Source organism: Psammomys obesus, unplaced genomic scaffold (assembly GCF_907164565.1).
Source record: "Psammomys obesus unplaced genomic scaffold, mPsaObe1.curated_primary_1811, whole genome shotgun sequence".
In the NCBI taxonomy this organism is placed as follows: Eukaryota; Metazoa; Chordata; class Mammalia; order Rodentia; family Muridae; genus Psammomys; species Psammomys obesus.
This window is the reverse complement of record NW_026592586.1, coordinates 938,663-963,432: the sequence shown is the minus strand read 5'-3', so window position 1 is coordinate 963,432 and position 24,770 is coordinate 938,663. Positions and strand designations below refer to the sequence as shown.

Sequence of the window (24,770 nt, the reverse complement as noted above, 5' to 3'; positions counted from 1 at the left end):
AACCAGAAAGTGAGGAAACAGGAGTAAGGGATGTTGGGTCAGTGAACTGGAGGGTGTTGGAGGACACTGTCCTCCAAGCAAAACAGGGTGTCCCCTCAGAGAAGGAGTGGGTGGGGAAGGGCCCTGGGCCCTCCCCTATATTCCAGCCACTTCTCCCAGATATTTGTATGTAATTCTGTCCTAATTGCACCCTGCTTTCGGGTTTTGGAAGGTACTAGCTATAGGGAGGCAGGGGAAGGCTGGGAGAAGGGGAGGAAAGGGAGAGCCACATTCAGCTATGAGGAAGTCATCACCCATGCTGCGTTGGGGTCTCCTATGACCTTGTTCTCTACGTAGTCCCAGAAACACACTGGCTTCCTAGGTGAACATTAATGGAATGCTATTTTGGTTTGTTATTGGGGAGTTATAAGGAGGGATCACCATTGTTTGTCCCCAGAGAGAAGGAAATCTCACACCAGAGGGCCTAGGGGACTGTTGAGTCATGACACCGTGAAGAGAACTAAAAAGATATCCTAAGTGACCTTTAAATCATCATTTCTAAGAGTTCAGTAGAAAGGCGAGTCTTTCTATTTCAAGTTACAGATATTAGTCTAGTGTGGTGATGCTTGCAACCTCTGCACTTGGAAGACTGAAGCAGGAGGATCACCATAGTGTGAGATTGCCCTGGGCTACAAGAGCAAGAAAACAAATCTCTATTTTAAAATAATCTTTTATTTGCCCATCATATACATTTGAACATCTGTTTTGATAAACATTTCATTATCTTAGTAGTAACTGAATAATTTACTATATAGTATAAATCACACTTTAATTTCTGACACTCAAGCATTTCTGATTTTCCTAGTGTGATATAAACGAGAGTAATCTATCATTCGTGTTGTTGAATTTAGTGAGAGGGAGAGAGCCAGTCTTCCCTCGATTAGAGTTTGGAAACAATTTTGAGGTCACATTCAAGAGGTAGGTGAAAATGCATTTGATTGTCCTGTCAGTGGGTAAAGGAGTGTTGGAAAACAACATGCAAAGTAGAACCTTGGGTAACAATTACAGTTTCTTACAAACAAATTAGTACATCTGAAACAATGTCAAAAATAGACAGAAAAAGCACCACAGGCAAGTTAGCTGCCTATTTCAAACATTGAAACAATATTTTTGAAGTCCCATTTTAAAATGGGTTCTTTTTCATGTTGTTTTTTGCTGTTATTTTTGAAGACACAGATTTTTATTTTCTATTATTAAAGATTATTATTTTCTATTATTATTCTATTTATTTCTATTTTATTTTCTATTTTTAAAGTACTTTCTGCATATAATTATTAACTAGTGTTCATATCATCCCTTAATCAAAGATCTGTTAACCATTACAACTCCTAAGCTTCATTAATTGGCAGACTTCATAGCGGAATCAAAGTCATTTCACTTCTAGAGAGATGGGACCTCTTAGGACAGATCCCAGGCCTGTGATGATACCAACAACACTCTCTGAAAAACTGAAAGCAGTCTTGATGCTGCTGTCTAGGGGATGAATTTATCAAAGAACACAAGAGCTATTTTTACAGTCTTCTTTTCAAATTACAGAAGCCTTTTCTCCTTCCCATTTTCTTCCAGTCTCCCATTCTTTCCTCCCTTTTCCTCTGAGCCTACCATCTCTTCTTTTGCTTCCTTCCTTCTTGCTGTTGGAATCTCCTATGTAGCTTTTCCCCTTCCCATTCCCCCACATTTCCTTTTGTTTGGCTTTATTTTCCACACAGAGCTCCTTCTTCTTGGTTTTCTTTGGTTCCTCTTGCACGGGAGTGTGAATGGGGTGAATCGGGGGCATACTGGGCATGGAAGCCAGGGTGTCATGCCCTCTGAGCCCATGCTGTACTACCAAGCCGCATTGGCAGCCCCAGTAAAGTAGTTTTGAGTCTGTCTAGGCAATGACACACAAAAGGCACATATGTGAGCATCTCTCAAATGTAGTGTCTGTCCATTGCTAATATAAACATGTCTCCTTTGGTAGAAACGGCTGCGTTCAAGATGTAAGAGCAAATTCTTGAACGTTGGTCATTGGTTTGCTGCCACCTCTGAATAAACAATACTACTGATGAATAACAATCGTTAGGGGGGTGTCGATGAGGATGAGAGTGTTTCCAGAAAGGTAGGAGCAAGCGGGGAGGACCCGTCTTGCATGTGCTGGTACCATCCTAGGGGCTGGGGTCCTGCATTGAATAAAAGGAGAAAGTGATCAAGACACAGACCTTCTTCACCTCGTCCTGCTTCCTGACTGGGAACACTATGTGACCAGCTAGCAGCCACTGCTCCTGCTGTCATGCCTTTCCCAACACGACTGTCTGCTTACCCTCAAGGTGTGAGCCAAGATAACCCCTTCTTTCCCGCAGCTCTTTCTGTCAGCTACTTTCACACAGCTATGGGAGAAGGAACTACTGAGCAGTATGTGTCCCATTTTTAATATCGTTCCATTTCCTCCTTGCACTGTGGTGCAGTCTTAGGCTTCAGTTCGGACTCTACTGTTGCTTTAAAATAAGGAGCAGCCTCAGCCTGGAATATGGACTGCATCAAAGCTGTTTTCAACTTCTTGTGCCTGTCATGCTTCCAGATATGTGGTGTGCCTTAAACTGTGGCACGCCTATGTGGTGCACGCTATTATTGTGTTCACTTTGCAGATGAAACCTGGGGCACGGGGAGAACCAGCAACTTGCCTGCAGTCATAGAGCACATGGCAGAGCCAGGCTTAAGCCAGCCTGTGAGGAAGGATGAGACACTGGACTATGGTACTTTACTGCTTCCCTGACCTACTGGTTGAGTTTTGTCAACTCGACACAAACCTAGACGTATCTGGGAAGTAGGCATCTCAACTGAGCAATTGCCTTCATCAAATTGTCCTGTGGACGTGTCTGTAGGGCATTTTCTTGATTGACGATTGCTGTGGAAGGTCTCGGCCCACTTTGGGAGGTGCCATTTCTAGGAAGTAGACCTGGAGGTACCTAAGAAAGCAGGCTGAGCAAGCCTTGGAGAGTAGGCCAGTAAGAGTGTTCCTCCATGTCCTTTGCTTCAGTTCCTGCCCCAGCTTTTTGCCCCAGCTTCCTTCGTGAAGGACAGTAAGCTGTGAGATGATACAAATGCTTGCCTCGAAAGTTGGTTTTGGTCATGTTTATCACAGCCATGAAAAGCAAACTAGGATCCCTAATAAGCAACTTTCAGTGGACTCAAAGGCTTGGTCCCCACCTCCTGGGCCTCTGCTCTACCCATCCACCCACTTACATGGACACACCTCGAACTTTTCAGAACCGCTCCATCTCTAAGACCCTGGTGCTGTCTACAGGCCTTTCAAACCTCCTACTTTCACACCTGTGGGGCCTGCATATTGCCTCCCGTGAGCCCCCCTGACTCTCCCCGGGGTCCCTTCCACCACACTGGGAGGTCACACCATTGCTCACACTCACTTTGCCGTTTTTCCACCACTTAGCTTCACCCATCCTTTCTGACTAGGATATTCTTCCTGCCATCCTGCCCCTCTTCCAGAATCTCTTCAAAAGCTCTGCTTAATATTTAACTCCCCCACAGTGTGAAAATCACACCCAGAGCCTCACATGTGCTAGGCAAATGCTCCACAATTGAGCTACACCAGCCCCGGGTTCTTTGACACACTCTGACTTCTTACTGATCTTCCTGCATCTGCAACCCTGTTCTCCCTGCCCTTGGCCCTGTGCCCCTCCTGCTCATCTCAAAACAGTCTTTCTCTGCTTGGCACTCCCAGCATTCATGGTGCAGTGTTTGAATTTTCTGTGCATCTCCTGCTTAGACTCACAACTAAGACCCAGCCCACTGCCCTGTGTGGAGCTACAGCATGAAACACCAAACTCAGTCCCCGAATGGGATGTAAAAGATGTTCTGATTTGATTCTTACTCTGGCTGGTGAAGACACTGAGGCCTAATTTAAAGAGGCAAGTTTTACTGACTGTTTGAGACAAAAAAGAAACGTGTTCTTTCCTTCTTTGAGTGAGGAACCATGAGATGGGATGTGGCGCTATAACTAGGGCCGTTATGCAGTGCTTTCTTCTTTTACATGTATGGGCGTGAACACATGTATGTTCTTGTTGTTCTCTGCTTGTTCCAGAGGTCAACTTCAGGTGTCTTCCTTAAGAGAGGTCCACCTTGTTTTGATCTCATTGGCTGGAACTCACTGATTGGGTTAGGCTGGCTGGCCAGCAAGCCCCAGAGATCTGCTTGTCTTCATCTCTCCAGCGCTAGAATTACAAACATGCTCCACCAAGCCTGTCTTTTTATGTGGATGCTTGGATAAGGATTAACTTGGGTTCTCATACCTGGGTGATAAACACTTTACCAGCTGAGCCGTCCCTCCAGCCCCTACACTGTGTACTTTTAAGAAACAGAAAATGTCCTGAGAGGGGCAGGTATCAATATATACAGTAAAACATGAAAGCGTAGGTTTTGGTAAAAATAAATGAATATAAATGCATAGGTCAAGAAAGCTACCATTTCTGTAGCATGTACTTCTTTTGATTCCAGGCAGGTAGGAACAAGCTTTGTAACACAGCTAAGGAGGCTCTGTGCCTGGTTGTGGAAGGCCAAATCTGGCTCGTGCCACAGAAGCTACCCCTTGGCCATTGCTTTTAGCACTTCTCCTTCCCAGTTTTATTGCACTCTCTGTCCTTTTATGCTCAGGATCTTTCTCCAGAGCAGTGTCTGTTTTCCTTGGTAGTCTGTGCTCACCTCCGACCTTTCAAAGGGTCTGTGGACCCTGAGTGGGTGCTCTCAATAGCTGTCTCATAGACTTATTTTTATACCTAAATGTTTTCATGCAGTTCTCTTTTATGATCCTCCTGGAAGTCAGGTTCCCTGTCATTTAGGTGACAAAGTGAATACCACAGGATACATGGCTAGGTGTCTACCAGCCCCACATGGGACTTACCTGGGACATGCCAGGTCTGGTCTAACCACAGTGCATCAGGAATGACCTCCAGTTGGGTGGTGTTAGAGGGAGTTTTATCTGAAAATGATTCCAAAACCTGCGAGAAACAAAAGCAGAGAGACATGAACTTTGAGTGTGAATTCTTCCTTGCTTGGCCAGGGTTTCTTGGGTGCCTGGTCTCAGTTCTCCCCAGAAGACAGTGCTGCCCTGCTGTTTCAGTTGCTGGTTCACCTGAGAGTTTTCAGAGTCCCTTAAAACATGATGGCCACCTGTCATTTTGCGGTAAGCCCACTTTAAGGGATTCCCAATAGTGCAAGTTACATTTCTGCAAGATACACAAAAGCTTGTGTCAGGTTGGAGCATTAGTGAAGGTGGCCACATCCCCGATGCTTCCTGAAGAACGGTCTAGCCAACTGCTGAACGAGACTCAGAACCGGCATACCCATGAGGAGAGCACGGAGAACGTGCCAAGAGATGCAGACATGACTTATCCAACCGCCGTTTCAAATGGTGAAACGTTAGAACAGGTTCAATGGCCAAAGACTGTAAAATGAGGCCTGAATACTGGCATTTGGTATCAGGTAGGCGGTCGCTAGATGGACACGAGAGAAAACATACAGTGATATAGAAAACAGCTGGTGGCCATGCAGGTGCAAGAATGAGGAACCGTACCATCCTCATTGGAAAAAACTCACAGTGTGCTTGGAAATAGGAAAAGATAGGTTAACTAGATGCCAAATGCAAATTGTTCCATCTGAGTGAGGAGTAGTTCTGGTCTTAATTTTTTTGTATTTTAAAATATTTTTTTCAGGCAGAGGCAGGCATATCTCTGCGAATTTGAGGCTGGCCTGGTCTATAAAGCAAGTCCCACAACATCCAGGGATGTTACTCTATCTCAGAAACAACAACAACAACAATAATAACGGATCCTGTTTTAAGAGTTAAATAGAGCTGTGACTGTTTTTCAAGATTCATCAGGGCATCTTCTTGTACTCATGATCTTTGTTCTCAAAACACAATATAAGCCAGATGTGACAAAGGGTCGTAATCCTACCACTTGAGAGGTAGAGGCGGCAATGTCACCAATTCAAGGTCATGCTCAGCTACATAGCGAACGTGAAGCCAGCTTGGGCTATGGGAGATCCTGTCTCAATCCCTCCAAAGCAAAACAGAACCACGACAAAACCAGCCTCAATGTGACAAGATAGCTCCATCTCTGAGATGATTCCAAGGTGAATTCTTTGTACACAGAGATGATGTCTCCCAGAAGTTGCCACACTCTCTCTTTCTCTCCCTAGAGTAAGAGTTTGGGTATAGGCACAGCCGGTGCTTGGCAGCTGATTTCACTCAAGAGCAGTGATCACACACTTGGGCCCACGAGGTGACTACAGCAGGGTGTGAGATTGGCACATCTGCCTTCACTCTGTGTCTGTCTCCCGCTTGGCTCTGCACTGGCATGCTAATGACTCAAGGGTGTTTGTCTGCCCTAACCTAGCTCATCCTGCTTCAAGACTGAGATACAAAGATAATTCACTGTTCTAGACTGTGGTCACCTTGGATGCCAGAAAAAGCAAAAAACCCCAGAATACGCCTCTGTACTTCACCAAGGGGTGGGGGGTTATGTGTGGCAACTGTCCATTTAGGAGATGAGGCTATACCAGGAACAGAAATGACCCTCTTGAAGGAACCAGCTCATTCCTTGCAGTGATAAGGATTTCTTCCAACCACCATCCAGAACTAGAACTGTGGTAATGACGCAGCCAGACCACAGCTTGGCCTGGATTATCTGACTCTGCACACTTCCACCCTAACCGCAATTCCTCCTCTACTTAGAGCTGAAACTCCTGGCAGTAACCTGCAGGTGGATTTGATCCCGTTTCTCTGTTTTCCTTTATGCAGCAGAACACTGACTGAGTGTTCTGTGACCTCCACATGCGTGCATGTGCCCCCAGAGGAGCCATTCTGACTCTTTTGCCGTCGATTGCCATATTGAGACAGAGGTTTTTAGGGTGGGAAGGAAGGGAGGAGGAAGGGCAGGGTGCCCTGTGTTTTTAACTCTACAGCACTGGCTGCATGTGCTGAAAATGAGCAAAACCCGGATGTCCCAACTGCAAGAGAGAGAAGGCGGGTTGTAGGTGACATCTTCTAGGGGATGTTGCAGAATGTCTATACGGGTGTGGCACTGAAATACTGTCTTAGTGCCCCCCCAACAACACATGACATACTATTGAAGACATATGTAGCTACAGACATGCGGGGTATGCTCAAGAGTCACCCTGAGAAAGAGCAGAGGGAAAGGCAGGAAGTGGTTTCCTAGGAGGGGCCAACGAAACCACAACGGCTCTAACAGACACACACTCCTCGAACGTTTAACACTTTACAATACAGTTTTAAGACATCAAGTGGGGAGGGTGCTGAATGGGGTGGCTCATACCTGAAATCTCAGCATTCTGGAAGCTGAGCCAGGAGGATCATGGTAAGTTCGGGGACAGCTTGGGCTATGTAAGTGAGTTCCAGGCTGATCTGGGCTGCAGAGTGAGAGCCTGACTCAACCAGGCGCACAAACAAACCAACAGACAAAACACGCCCCACCAAAATTATAAAGGAAATAAGTTTAAAAAATAATGACTATAATTGCAATCCACTAGCTAGAAGGCCTTACTTGGACATTCTAATTTTTTAAAATTTTATTCTGATTGGTTAAGTGTGTGTGTGTGTGTGTGTGTGCATGCAGTGTTCATGGTGTGCATGTGGAAGTCAGAGAACACATTTTAGTCATCATCTCTTTGCTTCCACCTTATGTGTACCCCCGAGATTGAACTCACGTCAGCAGCTTAACAACAGAACCCCTTACCACTGAACCACCCCTACAGCCCAGAAATTTTAAGTAATAGGAATTTTAAAATTTAAATGTCTATACCTCTTTAAGAGAATCAGTGGTAGTGATAAGACTACTTCATCTTTACTGATCTTGTACATGTAAAGACAGAAAATTGTTCTTTCTGAGATTTTAAATATGATTTTAACAATATATGCAGTTTATAAATATAAGCAAGCACAAATACAGTGGGCCATTCCTGTAAACCACCCAGTTCACAAAACACTGAGCTCAAGTCTCTTGTTAAGAAGTAGAGACAGGGGACAGGAGCTCCACAAGAAGACCAACAGAGCCAACTAACCAGAGCCCAGGGTGGCTTGCAGACACCGAATCACCAAACTAAAAACCATGTCTGTACTAGACCTAGCCAACGGGCAGCTTAGTCTTCATGTAGGTCCCCTAGTAAGTGCAGTTGGGGCTGTCTCTGACAAGGACTATGTTGCCTGCTTTTCCATCACTCTCCCCTGGCCGGGCTGCCTCACCAGACCACAGGGGAAGAGGACATTCTCAGTCTTGATGTGCTGGGGTGGATTGGTGGGGTGATTCATTTTTTTCTGAGGAGTAGGGGAGGGGGATAGTGGAAAGAAGGAGGAAAGGTAGGACTAGGAGGAGGGGAGAGCTATGGGTGAGATGTAAAGTGAATGAGTAAATAAATAAATAAATAAATAAATAAATAAATAAATAAATAAGCAGAGCCAGGCATGATGGTATGTATATTACTGTGATCCCAGCTTGGGGAGGGTAAAGTAGAGATTGTCATGAGTTTAGCCCAGAGCTATAGAATGACATACTGTCTTGAAAACACAGAAAACAAGGATGGAGCCTCTTCTATCTGTGCTAACTTGGGGAACACAGCCAGCCACTGACTCCTCACTTTACCCCACTTTGGGCTCTCCTCTGATGCCCCTTCCCCCAACCCCCATGGCCCCATGCATCAAGCACTTGCAGGCTTACAGGTGATGGTATATGTCAGGATCCCGCTGCAGTCGGGTCTGGAATCCAATGTACAGGTCATCCCACAGCAGGCCATTCTTCACCACGTACCTGATGACATCAACACGGCTGCGGATCTGAAATGGAAACATGGCTGCTCTCAGGGTGAGCCTGGCCATGTAGGCGTTCATTCCCCCATGTCTATGATGGCAGAGTGAAGAGAAGCAGAGGAGTCTCCTGGGTGAGGATAAGAGGAGGGAGCCGAGAGCACAGGGATAGAGAGTAGGAGAGCACAGACAAGAAGCAGGGGGATCAACAGCTCAAATTCAAGGCTAAGTTTCGTGGTTTAGTAACTATCGCCTCAGTTTCCTCATCTATCCAATGAAGATAAAAAGGTGACATTTCTAGTTGGATTGTGGTGAGAAACAAATGAGTCTATGAACAGCAAACACTTAAAGCCAGGTTCTATGCTAAGTGCTCAGTTCTCAGTAAATGACACTGTTGCCATCACCCCAAATGCAGCAGGTGTGCCTCTGCTCTAAGGCTCGCCAGAGCCTCAGTGTTCATGGCCAGCCGAAGGGCAGGGCTGCCTTAGATGGAGAGGTTAAAGCCCTTTAGGAATCCACAGCACACCACCTGGCCCTCGCCATGCCAAGGGATTGGCTGGAAATTAGAGCCCAATAAAGTGTGTCTGCTTTGACTTGGCTCCCTTTCCAGAGACTCACTGAGCTCCCATAGAGACTGACATGTAACTCCACTGTTGTAGAACTTCCTCGTATGTCCCATCCTGGGGAAAGGGAAAGGCTGAGGCTCTGGTATCCAGGAGGAATTTGCCTTGCACAAAAAGAGACAGCTTAGACGGATGTGTGCACGCTCCTGCTTGGTCTCATGCTCTGCAGAAAACTGTGATGCTGAAAAAAGAAGAACAAGGTCTAGTTTGGCCTAGTTTAGAAACAAACCTCATTTTCTGTGTTAGTCAATGGACAGCAACTTTGGAAGAGCCAGGCAGGAAGCAAACCTGCTGGTCACTGATGCCCAGGCTAGAGGGAGGAGGAATTCTAGCAGGGAGCTGTCTTTGCTAGAGAGACAGGGTTCATTCTCTGACCCTTGGGTGTCAGTTTGCCTGTGAACACTATTGATGAGCTGATAAAGGAAAGGGAGTTCCAGCTTCTGGCCTTGATGGTGAAAAACATACTATTTGTTGGGTTTTATGGTATATGGAGTTCCAGGGGCACTCTCGGGGTTTGGTCCTTGGATTGTTTTATGTTTTTGTCACTAATTTGTAAAAAAGGTACATTTCAAAACACTGTTATTTTGAAAGCTCTGTAGAGTCATTTGCATTGGTTGTATTGTTGTGATCCAGGAAGGTTCACAACTCTTTGACAACACTCACTCTGTTTGCCTTTTTGTGTAGCCTTCTTTGACATTTATCTTCAGATTTTGGCTTATTCCTTAGCTCCATATTTGAGGTATATAAACCATTTAGATCCATTTTGAGTCCATTGTCGTGTCACGTGATTTTATGCGATGTGATGTTATGTCTGCTGCCTAAGGTTAAGTAGCTAGCAGAGTGGGACTTTGCTGAGGGTAAAGATCAAGATTCCTAGAAAGGAATATGCTTTCACTGAAACTTAAGCACAGTTTGTGGGGATCTTTATTATAACTCTATTATATATCTTATATATTAATAAAATTATATAATTATGTATTTAGTATATTAATTATATACATTATAGAAAATGTATTGTTTATGTATTATAATTATATTAAATATATTTTATATATGTTGAATATATTTTACTATATGTTTAATATAATATATAATTAATTTAATATAAAATATAAACCCTGGATTAATAGAACTTTTAATGGGTCATTTTATATAATTGTCTTTATTTTAGATAACTGGCTTGGGGGAACACTGAAAATGTCATGGCTGTAGCAAAGGTCTCCTCACAGATTATCTGTCTGAGGTTCTGCTGGACACTGAAGAGACCATGACATACCCAGGAGAAAAAGTCACCCCAGTGTGTGGACTCTAAAAAGCTGGTTGGTTGACTAGAATTATGGAGAGATGTAAAGCATTCAAAATTACCCCCAGGCCATCTTCAGCCTCTTTCGTAGCCACCCATTGCCCACTTCTGTGTCTGAGCCAACATTCTCTTGCCTCTCAGACAAAACCTTTGGGATGCATTAACTTAGCAGGCGGAGAGTTTCCATCAATCCAACACCTAAGAAGGCCATCAGATAGCCCGTGACGTCTACAGCAGAAATTCCCTGATTTGCTGTGGACTGCCTCCCTCACGTTCCCTTTGGGAAGTTCCTTGAGTTAAGACTTTATTCTGAAATAAAAAACTTCATAAATCATTTCCACATTGTAGAGTGCAGAATTTGGAGCAATCTGCACTCTATTCCCAAGCCATGGTTGCTCATGTTTGACTCAAGGATAAATCACGCCTTACTTGTTTTGAGCTGTGATTCTTAGTCAACACAAGGAAGTGGTGGTGGGAAGGGAGAAGGGAAGAAACAAGTGATAGACAGGATGAGAAGGAAGGAGGAGAAGGGGAGGTGTGAGGGAGGGAGACAAAGAGGAAGAAGCTCCACCAGGGGAGCACTTACTTCTTCATAGGGATGATCCCTGCTGGGCCTTTCTTTTGGAAAGGATAAATCTAGAAAGTCCACCAGGTAGTCGTACCCTCCAGGGAAGGGGCTGAAGTCATCATCTGTTTCAATCATCTGTGCAAACGACAAGGTGGCAAATGGAAGAGTAATCATCAGGTGGTGGAGGTCCTCAAGGAAGGAAAGAATCTGAAACACACGAAACACTTAAACACACTCAAAGAATATCCCCCCTCACATCGTGGAGCAGCTAACCAGAAATTCCTTCACTGGGCCAGCAAGACAGCTCAGCAGGTACAGGAGCTTGCCACCAGGGCTGGCCACGTGAGTGAAATGCCCGGAATCCACATGGTGGAAGGAGGGAACTAATTCCCATAACTTGTCCTCTGACCTCCACACACTCAGTGTAACACACACACACACACACACACACACACACACACACATGCTTCTGTTCATGCACAAGAATAAATAAGTGTAATTTAAAATCTTAAAGAAATGTAATCATTAAAAATTCTAAAGGTTTCATTTTCAAGCTGATTACCCAAATGAAAACATCATTCAGTTTCCTGGGGCTTTGGGTTTCAAAGATGCTTTCCTGAACAATAGTTGAACGCTAATGTAATGTAAGAACCAACATCTTATAATATTCAAGATAATGAATATTATATGGTCTTACATATCTTGTTCTTTCACATCATTAAAAGAAGGATGTTTAAATGCTCCAAATACAGAAATGACCTGATCTTGAAATAACTCATCCCAAGAGGGAAGGGAGAAAGCACATCTTTTGCCAACACACACTCTCACAAGGCGTTTAGCTCACTGTTGAGCAGGGAAAAACGTGGACACAGGATGGCACAGAAACGCGCGCTCCTGGAGAACCATGACCTCGGAGTACAGCAAGTGTGACCCGGCACTGGTGCTCGGGGGCTGCGCGGTAAACTGCAGAGTGGTTCTCTCCTGAAAGCAGCCGGTACCTGCCCGTGACTGTGAGTGATGCCCACATCCTGCCGTTACCAAGACGGCTTGTACAACCCTAGACACCTAACATAAGCCAGCTGTGGCCGGTCATCCACGGCCCTGACGGCTGGTCCACCCCCGGTCTCTTCTTTCTCTTGCACACCCTGTCTGCTAGGTTGGATTGTTGTGGTCTTGAGAATCGATGCCAGGGTCTCCCGCAAGGGAAGGCGTCCACTCTGCTGCTCTGCGTTTGGCACACCTTGGGCGGGTGTGAGCAGCGTATAACCTGAGCCTCTGGTTTGTGGCTCTATACATTGTGTGCTGGTACTAGCTCCTGTTCAGCCTCCATGCTTGCCCTCTGCTGTGTGCCATCTGGTCTTCAGAACAGTTGCGGAGAGCAATTAAACTTCTCACTGCTCCAGGGTGCTAGCCCTCTGCGTGGACCCCACGCTCTAGCCTCCCAGTTAGGCATTCCCGATATGCCAGACAATGAAAAAATACCACAACCTCAAGGAAGCTGGGCAGAGGGGGTAATAAAGCAGACATGAAAGGGAAATAGCAGAAGGGTACAGAGACAGGGTTCCAGAAAGAATAGATGAGAATGTTGGAAGGAAATATATTATTTTATATGATGATTTAATTTTTTTTAATTCATGGCGATAAGAGAGGGGGAAAAAAAGTACTGCAAAAGCCAAACTGAGCTGTGCTTAATGGGTGCTTCAGCCTCAAAGGAGAATTATTCAACACACGGTTCGTCTGTCCTCTGCTGGACAGTTCGTAGGGCTTCCCAAGTGCTTATTAGAAAACAAACTGGAAATTAAGGGGGGCTGCAAAGATCTCCAAATTGCAAGAGAGCAGAGGCAGAGGCTACTTCTCAGCATACCCTCACCACCAGGTTGTAATCCTTAAATCCAGCCCAAGTGAAGTACTCTTTTATCCAGGAGGAGTGCAGGAAGATCTCATCTCCGACAGCAGAATTCAAGGTCCGCAGGTACGGGCCAAAGTCCCAAGAATCCTTGTAAATTTTTGTCCCTTCTGGAGGCTCCACAATGCCTTTGCTTAAAGACACAAATATGAGGAGGATCAGAGAAGGAGGCAGGGAAAAAAAAAAAAAAAGAAGGCAAAATGAATGCTTTGAGGAAAACTCTGCCAGAGGAGCAGTTTTGAGATGTGGAAATGATTCCCAGGGGCCTTGCCCAGCCTAAGCTACACTGTTTCTCATACACTATTTCATGGGCAAGGCTCCCAAGTCAGATTTCATTGACTAATCTTATGTATGACAGGACATACAGAGGGAGCAAGATCCCCAAATGGGACCCTTTTGCTCCAAATAAATAAGTAATGGGAGAATGCTGACTGGGATCCACTAGGCTGACTTTATGGGTAGGGGCACACAGACGCCTCTGTGCCCCAATTAGGACAGGCATTTGGCGAAAGCAGCCATTCCTGCTGGGTGTGGAGGCTGCCAGGCCTCAGCAAGCGAAAGAAAAACCCAAAGGTTAAACAAGACTATATAAACCATTGACAACATCTGGGGAGTGGAAGGCAGCTTTCATGAATGGAACTCTACCGGGTTGGGATTTTCTATAATCCTTTGAGCCAGCCATGCTCCTGTACATGACCTCACTGGTTCACCAAGGTCCACTTGTGTGGAACTGGCGTTTTGGTCTGTTAATGGTGTCCTTCCGGGTTGAACAAATGTTTGTTCATATCTCCACGAGAGGTCAGGCCATGTTGTGCCCAGTAAATACTTGAGTAAATGACTTTACTGTATGGGGATTTGTGCCTCAGATGTACTGTGTTCTGTGTGTTACTCAAACTCCGGCTTGCAGGCAGATGCACGATTTTATCTTTAAATGCAGTTAGTAGCACAGGCAGTCCTAAAGCCACGTTCATCCTGGGGAGATAAATCTGTACATGGAAAACGGGCTTTTGGATCTGGAGAAAGTCACAGGATGTGGATGGAACAAGGAAAAAAAAATAAGAATCTAAGGAGGCAAACACCAATGTCAAATGTTTGGAGGCAACCGTAGATCCCTGTCTTCCCAAAGCTTCTCTTTGAATTTGTCATGTCCCCAAGGCTCCGGAGGCACCAGAGCACATCACTTCTAAGATACATCTCCAGTCTCTTATAGCTCCTCGCCCAGTGGCAGTATGAAGTCTCATGATTTCTTCCAGTGAGAAGCCATAGCCTTTCCCCCTGGCCTCCTGACGGCAGAGGCCTAATTATCACTTCCTCTCTAGTGTATTCTACTCTACAGAGCACAAGAATGATCGTTCTTTGCTTTGTTGTTTTCTGTGGCTCCCCCCATTTGCAGGACAGGTTCATTGCCCTGGTCTAGGAGGCCATGCTGACCCTGGCCTCCCTGTGGCATTCCCATCTCTTCCTTTCCTTCTGCCTTCACGCATCCTCTCTGAACTCAGGGCTGGGAGGGCTCCCTGAGGAGCTGGGCTTTTTTCTGTCTGCATCCTCTGTGCTTCTGGCAGCCAGTATCAAGGTCTCAGTGAATCATTTGTGAATCAACGGCATTCATGTACTCCCTTCATCTTTATCTTTAGTCTATGCCCTGTTCTTGTCCAGCTAGGCCATTGCCTCTGCCAGAAACAAAAACAGAAACAAAAACAAAACAAAAACAGACTCTTTTTCCTTCTCTTCCTTTCTCTCTTGTACTTGTAACCATCTTCTCATCCCTAAGACCTGGCTAAATGCTGAATATTTCAGATCGAGCCTCTGTGACCACACTCCTTGATACACTATCCCTTCTTCCTTCACAAGGCATTTAGGCATCGTGTCTATATTATATGTTAGCACTGAGATGCAACTGTAGTGATTCTTGTTTCCCAGAATGCTTTGCAGGGGCTCTGTCTCAGACCTGTTGTATCTTGCCTGTCACTGAGGGGAGCCTAGGGTCTGTATTTATCAAGGACAGTGACTCTGCAAATGCAATCCTACCCCTGCATGCTGTAGGACACATTGAGAGGCCTGCACAAGCGTAATCCTGGGGGCTTAGGAAGATGCCAACAACTCCTGAAACATGAGTAATAACTGAAGTAACCAAGAACCACCTTTGCTCTCCGGCTGGACATCCAACCTCTTCCATACTGGAGCACTTGGGTGCTCTCAAAGAATTTTAAGCAATTTTAACTTCACAATTTAGAAAGATTGGCTTGTCAGCAACAATTAGAGGGCTTTCCAATATTTTGCCTGTAATTGCTGTTAGAACTGCTTCAATGTGGGGTGAGTTGGGGGGAGCAAGGCCTCACTTTATAATCCTGAAACAAAACTGGTCTGGCTTGGGACTCCTGGTAATCCTCCTGGCTCCTCAAGTGCGGGGATTACGGATATGAGCCATCACTCCCAGCTAAGAACCATTCCCACCAGATTGCAAAGTTATTCCGGTAATAAAACCCTTACTATGTGCAATATACTTGGTTTTTATTTCTACCCGCGAATTTCTCTTTTTAGTGAAAATACTGATTATGACCAATGACCTTAGCTTGATGGAGGAAGGATTGGGAGGGAAGGGGCACAGGACAAACCAGGGAACTTCAGGCAGGGGACAAACCTCGAGTGAGCAGTGGAGATGAGAGTATGGTGGGGAATACTGAACTGAGTGCTGGACTGTGAAAAGCCTGTGAAGGAGAGCTCACCAGGTTATGGTCATATCTAGGAAGTCGACAAAGGGCGTAACACCAGCTGCCCTACTGTTCACTCCTACAATGTGTGCATTTCTACACGCGGGTGGGAAATTTATGACTACGTGGCTCAGGGTGTGTACTTACGGAACTATAGGCCTCCTCAGTCAATGTTAGCTCTTCGGGAATTGCATTTCCCTGTTTGATATTTCAGAAAACGCTGCTAATTTTATAGGTGAGAACTAACTTTCCGAGCCACCCAACATGGGTGCTGGCAACTGAACTCTGGTCCTCTGTGGTAGCAGCAAGTGTGTTTAACTACTGAGCCATCTTTCCATTCCCCTCCTCTACTCTCTCATAAGGCTCTTCCGTGATGAAAGCATGTGAGCCATTACACAGGGTGAAATGCTTGGGAAAGCTGACTGAGTGGAATGATCATTACTAGTCTATTTTATGTGAATAGAAAGACATTTTTCTTATGTTGGGGGGTTTCAAATAGCTCAGTCTGACCTGATCCTCCTGCCTCAGCCTCCTAAGTGCTAGGAGGTGTGTGGCACCTCCTACAGGTGTGTGGCAGCCTACCTGGTTCTAAGATCTTTATTTTAAAAAGTGAGATGGTGATCTTATTAGAGAAACAGCCTAGCATGTTACCAGACAAAGCTTAACATTATAGCAGGGACTGTTGAGAATCAGGAGGCAAGCTCTTTATCATAATACTTGTTTTTAAAAAACTATTTAAGGTGTTTTTATCCCCCATAAATATTTAATCCAAACCTGTCCGTTGGGTCCTTCAGCATCCTGCCCAGGTCAAGGGTAGCTCCAGGTCTCGGGGTCCATGTCACCACATCAGAGTTTTTCTTGATAAGATTGTTGAGCTGATTTGGGTCATTTTTGATGTTTGTTTCCTTAATATACCTAAGAAATAGGAGTGTTTCCCAGGTGAGAAAGTTTATTCTCCAGTGTGTATGGTAGCTGTGAGCCAGCACACCCAGCTGACCCACCATATCTTAATCATAAGACAAATGAAATCATAAGTGTTGGGTAACTGGTTTCAATAAATGGCGGTAGAACCAGAGCTCAAATCCCACACCTCTCTTCCTTCTGTGTAGTTGTCACCACTCGACAGGAAGTCAAGGGCCAAGGTGGTCTGTATAGCAAGGTTTTGTCTCAAATAAATAAATAAATACTAAAATAAAATGTAAGATTACTGTCTAAATACTGCAAAACTGGTATTTTCTGCCCCTCCCCCCTCAGGAGACTGTAAACTCTACAAAATGGGCAGTATAGCTCAATTTGTTTGTGTCACAGATATGAACTAAATATTTTATTTTGGCTTTGGGGGTCTTTTTAGAACCATTATGTCTGTCTGTAAAACTCTGTGTGTGTGTGTATGTATGTGTTTGCATTGGAATTAGAAGTCATTGTCTGGGAAACTAATGGGCGGGAAGAAAGGGAAGGCGGAAGCACAGGGAAATACATGCAACATGTAGTTATATATTTACGTGAAGACTTAAAAATAGATAACTCTTTTAAGGAGAAGAAAAAGGGCTGGTGAGATGGCTCAGCAGGCGAAAGCACCCGCCAACCCGAGTTTGATCCGTGGGACACACACGGTAGAAGAGAACTGAGTGTTGCGGGTGTCCTTTGGATTATCAACTATACTTAGACTCAGTTGCTTGCATCTTTCTGGACACAGTCCCATGGGCTTTGGCCACGTGTGGATTTGTGTGAGCCCCAGTCACAACATAGGTTCATTACTCCCAAAACTCTCAAGCCATCACCCCTGACAGTAACTGGCCTGTGCTTCGTTCTCATCGCCTTTTTTTTTTTCTAAATTGCCATGTAAACAACATCGTAAGGTTTGTAACCTGTTGGAACTGCCTCTGTCACCCCGCAGTGCCTTTGAGGACTCATTCCTGTTGTGTGCCAGGGTAGTTCTTACTGTGGACCAGATGGCATTACTCATAAGGGTGTTCTGTCTGGAGGCTTAGTTACTATTGCGTGTGCGCTCAGCTGACAGAGTTTTATAAAAGCAAGATTTAAGCATCTATAAAATTGTAGTTAACATTTAAACTGATAAAACTAAGCTAAGCATGGGAGAGACACCTATGATCCCAGCTTGGAGTAGAACATCACAAACCTCAAATTATGGTGTCACAGTTTGTTTATCCTTTCTCATGGCATGTGGGTTGACTTGGTAACGATGAACAAGGCTATTATTTATGTTTGTGTATAGTTTTGTGTGGACGGAGGTTTGAATTTCTAAAGAACAAATATCCAGAAGTGGAAATGCTAGCCCATATGATAAGGTTAGGTTTAAAGTGGCTTCCAAATTGCTGCCAAATTAGCAGCAACACGGAAGAATGCTGCCAACCCTGACAGCAGTGATACTGTGGTGTGAACTCTTAGTGCCACTGTGGCTCCTGCAACCAACCACCTTACCATGGCTTATTTGCTCTCTAAAAGTCTTTCTGGTACACACACACACACACACACACTGAAACAAAACAAAACAAGTAAGAGGGCAATGGAACTGAACAGAGAGTTCTCAGAAGAAGAAATACAAACAGCTAAGAGTAAGATGATAGAAGCTGATAACAATGTGGCCAACAGGAAAGCCTCGTTCACTGCTGGTAGGAATATAAAATGGTACAGTCACTACGGAAATCAATGTGGAGGTTCCTTAAATAGCGAGAAATAGATCTACCACATATCCAATTACACCATGCTTCCATTATCCATTCATTAGCTGGTGGCTATCTAGGCTGTTTCCATGTCCTAGCTATTATGCATAAAGAAGCTATGAACATGGATGAGGGTGTGTGTCTATAGCAGGAAAGAGCATCCTTTAGCAATGTGCAGTGTAAGGAGAAAAGAAAACCAGGAAAGGTGAGGTTGGAGCCAAGTCCTAGGGCTCAAGAAGATAAAAAGTTAAAGACAAAACCTAATGCTGAGTGGGGATAAAGGGACTCATAAGCTCAGGACTCGAACCCATTCAGCTAAGCTTCCAGCTTGTGCAAAGGAAGTAAAGGAAAGCTTCAGCAGTGAAGAAGACCATCAACAACAGAAAGCTGATGCAAACTAACTGAAGGAGGGGCCTGGGTTCTAGCCCACCAAGCAGCAGAACTTGGCAGCTTCAGCTGCAAGGTTCTGGCTTTAAAGTCGAAGATACAAGAAGAGGTGGCGAAATCTCCCCCTGCGGCCAGGAAAAACGCCAAGGCCAGGCATTCATCAGGGTGTCCCTACACAGAGGCCCAGAGAGGCCATTCTATGAAGCTGTGAAGATGAAGCCTGGATTGTGTTTGAGACCCCAAGACGTTAGTGATGTCAGAGCAGTTGCTACCTGCCAAGGAAGGTAGCAAACCAGTTGTAGAACCATCCCCAAAGAGAGAAGTATGTTGCAGTCAAAAAGCTAAAATGAGCTGGAGATCTAAAGAGTGCGTTGAGATCGGACAGGCCGATGCAGAGATTATAGCTTGCTTTGCTGGGCTTTGGTTTTGCTTTGGTCTGGTGTTTCCTCACTATGCTCCCTTTCCTCAATTTTAGATTGGTAATGTACATTACGTACCATTATATGTTGGAAGTGTTTAATTTGCTCTTTGATTTTGATTCTATAGTTATAGTTAAGCATTGTCATGCGTCACAGAAGAGACATAGGACTTTGACACCATGTTGGGGCTGTAAAAGACTATTGGGCCTTTTGAATTTGGACTAAATGCACTTTGCATTATGATATGGCCATAAGCCTGTGGGGGCTAGGGAGTAGATTGTGGTTGTTTGATTTAAGGATGGCCTCCATAAGCTTATATATTTGAATTCTTGTCGCCAGGCAGCAGCATTCTGAGTAGCATGGGTGGAGAAAGTGTGTTACTGGGTGTGGGCTTTGAGGCTTTAAAAGCCCATGCCAGTCTCTCTCTGTCTCTGCCTGCCTACCTGCCTAAATAAAGGTCAGGACAGGGTTTTCAGCTGCTTCTCCAGTACCATGCTCTCTGCCATCATGATGGACTAACTTCTGAAACGGTAAACAAGCCTCCAATTACATGCATTGTTTTAGAAGAGTTGTCTTGGTCATGCTGTCTCTTCACAGCAACAGAACAGTGACTAGGACAGGGACCATCATGGAAGAGGGACAGAAAGATGATAAGAACTAGGGGTTGGAGAGGATCAGAGTGAAAGCATCTTCTGAAAATGACAGAATAGTGGCACCCATAAACTTCCAGCAGCTCTGGTTACTATCTAAGCCAGTCAGCATTTCAGCATTTCCTTTAGTGGGAAGGAATGGGAAATTCATAAGGAACAAGGAGCTACTAACGGTTCATTGCTTTGGGGGGAGGGAAAATCAGTTTTATTTAAGAGTGTGGCTCCTGAAAGATGTTCCACTGTCCAGTACATGAGAATATGTGGAAGGCAGATTGGTTTCAGTGAGTTGTTAAACAAACAAACAAACAAACAAACAAACAAACACAAAATTGGCTGGGGGAGAGAGTGGGTGATTCTGAGAGGAGTTAGTGGGAGAGATAGGGGTGAATATTATCAGAATACATTGGAAACACAATAAACTTCTCCAAGAAGACTATTTTTAAATTAATCTTTTGCTTTGGTCTGTGAGATGGCTCAGCACATGAAAGCGTTCGTAATGCAAGCCTGTTGAACTGAGTTTGATTTTTTTAGAGCATACATTTTTTTTTAAAGATGCAGGATGCATTTTAACCCAGCCTTCCTTTAGCAAGATGGGAAGCAGAGACAAGAGAATCATCTGAATGCTCAAGGGTCGGGTAGCCTTGTCTGCAGTACAGGAGAAATAAGGGACCCTCAAACAATATGGGAGGAGACGGCCAACTCCCCAAAGTTTTTCTCTGACCTCCTCTTGTAGGCCATGACACGCATTTATACACACCCACACACATACTACATACACAGCACACACGCCACACCATCCACACACACAACACATCACACACACAACACACACATACACACTAAATAATAATAATAATAATAATAAAATCCTATGTTAATTTGTATTTTCTAACTGAATTTTGGAAATTATTATCGTACATAGCTGAGGATGACCTTAACTCCTGAGCAGTCTGCCTCTCGAGTGCGGAGGGCAGGCATGCACCCCCATGCTTGGCTAAAATGATTATTTTAAATGTTCGCCTCACTGCTGAGCTCTGAAAACTTACCAGGAACTCTAGCTCTTTGTCAAGTGTGTTTTCAGCATGTCTCAAACTGCATTTAATCTTTACATTCTCTCGTGACGTTTCTCAACAGGACTTTGTAAAAAAGTTTTGATGAAGCACAACCCATCCGTTCTTTTCTTTCTGGATAATACTTCTTGTTACTCGTGTTCACTATTACTGTGTGCGTGTAAAATGTGTGTATGGCACAGTACATTCATGTCACGTCACAGAGTTTCTCACTTTACCGAGAGGTTTTTTTTTTTTTTAATTTGATTTTCTTTACTTTATAATGAGGAGATACTGAGTCATGCCATGCATCTTTTTTTTTTTGGCATCAACTGATACCGTTTAATTTTCCCTTTAGCTTGTTAATATGATGATTTTGTGTGGGTTTATGTGGTATGTTTGTGATTGTGTGCACGTATGTGTGTGCAGAGACCAGGAAAGGGTTTTCTTGTCCATGACTTTGTACCTTATTTCCTTGACACAGGGTCTCTCGCTGAACATGAAGCTAGGTTTTTCTTGTGGGATTTTCTTCAAACAATGAATTTAGTTTTTCCTAATAGATACAGGACTGTTTCTTCTTACGTGAGATTTGAAGGTCAGTATCTTTTAAGCAATCAGCTATTTCATCAAGATTGCTGGATTTTCATACATAGAATTAATTGTGTATGTATCTCTTATTGCCTGTGAGGTCTTAAAGAAATAGTTGCTGTTCCAGATGTCAGTACTTGTCTCCTTTTATTCCTTTGGTTTTTATGGCTCTTTGTCATTTTCCTGAGGTTTATGTTGCTTTTGTCTGTTTTGCTTGGTTTTGGTTTTGGAGAATAGCATCTTTTGTGACTCAGGCTGGCATTGAACTCATGACCATCCCCTTCCCCAGGGCTGAGGTTTCGAGTATGAGCAACCACACCTGGAGGATGCTTTCTTGTTCTTTACCATTACTGACACAGACTCTGTACCTCCATTACTCCTTTGTCACTGCTGGGAGCCGATCTTTTCCTTCCTTTAGAACTGTTCTAATTGTAGCTCTGGGGATTGAATTCAGGCCTTGGGTGTGTGAAGTAAGTGTTCCACGACCAGGCTTCAGCTTCAAACCCTTTTTACAGTAGGAGCTTAGATTACTGACCCAAGGGATTTTTAAAAGCTTTGCAGTGTTAGGGAATGAACCCATGGCCTTGTGAATGCTCTCTTTTTTCCTGTTATATTTTTCTCTCTCTCTCTTTTGAGACACCATATGACTGTGCTGTCTAGACTGGCCTTGAGTTGAAGTTTTTCTTCTTCCTCAGCCTCCCTGGTAGCAGAGGAATAGGTATATAACATCCTGCCCTGTTTATATCCCACAAATCATGAAACTGCACTTTCTTTTGTTATTTTCATCAAAATGTTTATTAACTTCCCTTGAGACCTCTCCTTGGCCCATGGTGCACTGAGAAGGTGTTTAACTTCTAGGCATTTGGAGGCAATGCAGTTCTTCTGGCTTCCAGCATAAACCATTAAGATTACAGAACATGCTGAGTGTGGCTTTATTTTAACCCCCTTAAGGTTTGTTGCGGGACCCAGGATATGGTCTCCTTTGGTGGATGTTTGATATCACTTTAAAAATTACATATTCTGCTACCGTAGGCTGTTCTTTGTAAAGGTCAATCAGACCCACAAAGCTTATGGTGGTGGGAAAGTTTTCTATGTCCTTCCTTGAGCCTTTGAGTTCTTGTTTTTCTGAACACTGAAAGAAGAAAGCTGAAGCCTCCAACTGCAACTGAGGGTTTCCATCTCCTCTGTTGGTTCTATCAGTGTGTTTAAAGATCTGGTGTCTTTAAACACATAGTAAGTAGACTTTTCTGTCTCCTGAGGGAGCTGACTTTGGTGAGCTAATGTTACCGTGCTCAAGGTCAGCCCCCATACTTCCTGTTCTGGAGCCCACATTCATCATACAGTTCAGCTTTTCTTCTTCACTAACTTTTTGAAGTCTTTTCTTTCTGTGCTATTACATTTAAAATAGATTTAGAGATAGGATGTGGATAAACAGAGAGTTTGGTCTTTTTCTTTTATCCATTAGAATCTCTGTCATCTACCAGTTTAATCTTGGTATTTTAAAAAGAAACCATCTTTTTATTCTATCTCTACTTTCTATGGGCCATAAAATCATAGAAGCTTGATTGGGATACTGAAAAGGAACTGTTCTGGGCTACTTAACCTGTGGAAAGGTTACCCTAACAGATCCCAAGTGGCTTCATTTACAAATCTGTAGATCATTCATATTTAATATAATCATCCATATTTCTTGATTCACGTCTGTCATATTTGCATTGGTCTGTTTCCTTCTTCCCTTTTTGGCTTCTTTTAGGTTGTTTGCATGTCTTTTGGTATTTTATTTAGTCTGCCTGTTTTTTGTTGTTGTTGTTGTTTTGGCTTTTGTTAACCACATCTCTTATAGACTTGCTGCTCCAGGGATTATAATGTTGTAATAGTCCTCACCAGCTTCTCACAATCTACTCAGAATGCACCGCTTGTGTAGAATTATTTGCTAGAACTGTCACATTGATGGTGCCTAAAGAACAGAAGTTAAACAGAAATGGAGTTTGCTTATCAATCTAGAGGATGGAAGTTCAAAAGTCAAAGTGCAACAGGACCCGTTCCTTCCGTGGGCTGAGGGGAGGACTCTGTTCCATGGCCTCTCCTTAGCCACCTCAGTCTTGTCCCTTCATATCATCTTCCTTTCCTGTGTCTCTGTGCCATTACTGTACCTTGTTTTGAGGACACTGATCAATTAGATTAAGGTCTGCCCTCAGACATTCATTTTAACTGGATTACCTCTGCATAGACCCTATCTTCATGCAAGTCCTATTCGGAACTATTCAGGGGTCAGTGATTTAACGTGAGGATTTTGAAGACACATAATTTAATATATAGCATCTCTAAATACTGAAAATTACATTAGTGTTATATTTTGGCTCTCAAATTAAAGAACCCAATGAAACAAGAGCAGTCCATTAAATATGTCAAGATATTTTCATTTTTGTTCTGCCTTCAGAATCACTTCTCTTTAATCCGAAGAACTTCCCTTAAGTTTTTCTAAGGCATGTGGGTGTAGTGACCTGCCAGAGCTCTCTTCTCATCTGACAATGTCTGTTTTACTCTCTGCCCTGAGAATCTCTTCCCTGGATCTAGACGCAATTCTTCTGTTTGTTTTGTTTTGTAAACACATTATAAAAATACTATCACTTTTTAGTCACCACAGTTTCTGAGTAGAAGTCCAGCTATTGGAATTGTTTCCTGTGATTAAAGATAAAAATCAAGGTAATTTGGTATTGGATCTTTCTGTTTGGGTCATTTTGATTTGAAGTGTCTAGGCTTCTTTTGGTCCCAGTTCATATTGTTTGGGGCTTTCCTGTGCTTCTGGGATCTAAGTTTGTGCCATTTATAAGATTTGGCTCCAGCTACTCACTCTGCATCTTGTTTATATGCCATGATCTTTACCTCTTCTTCATGGATACATGATATCTGCCATTGCTCCATGGGTCTCCTGAGCTGTTCTGTTTTGTCACAAACTGTTTCTTCTTATTCATTGGTCTGATGGCTACTGTGGCTCTGTCTTCAAGTGCAGTTCCTCTTGCCTTTCGCA

At 43.9% G+C, this 24,770-nt stretch overlaps 1 protein-coding gene across 4 annotated transcripts in view; it reads right to left on the bottom strand.

Annotated features, from left to right (window-relative positions):
* Positions 1 to 691: 691 nt before the first annotated feature.
* LOC129682261 (cytidine monophosphate-N-acetylneuraminic acid hydroxylase) overlaps positions 692 to 24,770 on the bottom strand; it is an 83,529-nt gene continuing 59,450 nt past the window's right edge. For all 4 annotated transcript variants that reach the window (XM_055614523.1, XM_055614526.1, XM_055614525.1 and 1 more), the window contains 6 exons: positions 16,737 to 16,877; positions 13,210 to 13,384; positions 11,364 to 11,480; positions 8,766 to 8,881; positions 4,934 to 5,030; positions 692 to 2,198 (listed from right to left, as the gene is read on the bottom strand). In XM_055614523.1, the coding sequence (XP_055470498.1) occupies positions 4,955 to 5,030; positions 8,766 to 8,881; positions 11,364 to 11,480; positions 13,210 to 13,384; positions 16,737 to 16,877 (625 nt within the window). In that variant the 3' untranslated portion in view covers positions 692 to 2,198; positions 4,934 to 4,954. The remainder of the gene's footprint in view (positions 2,199 to 4,933; positions 5,031 to 8,765; positions 8,882 to 11,363; positions 11,481 to 13,209; positions 13,385 to 16,736; positions 16,878 to 24,770) is intronic.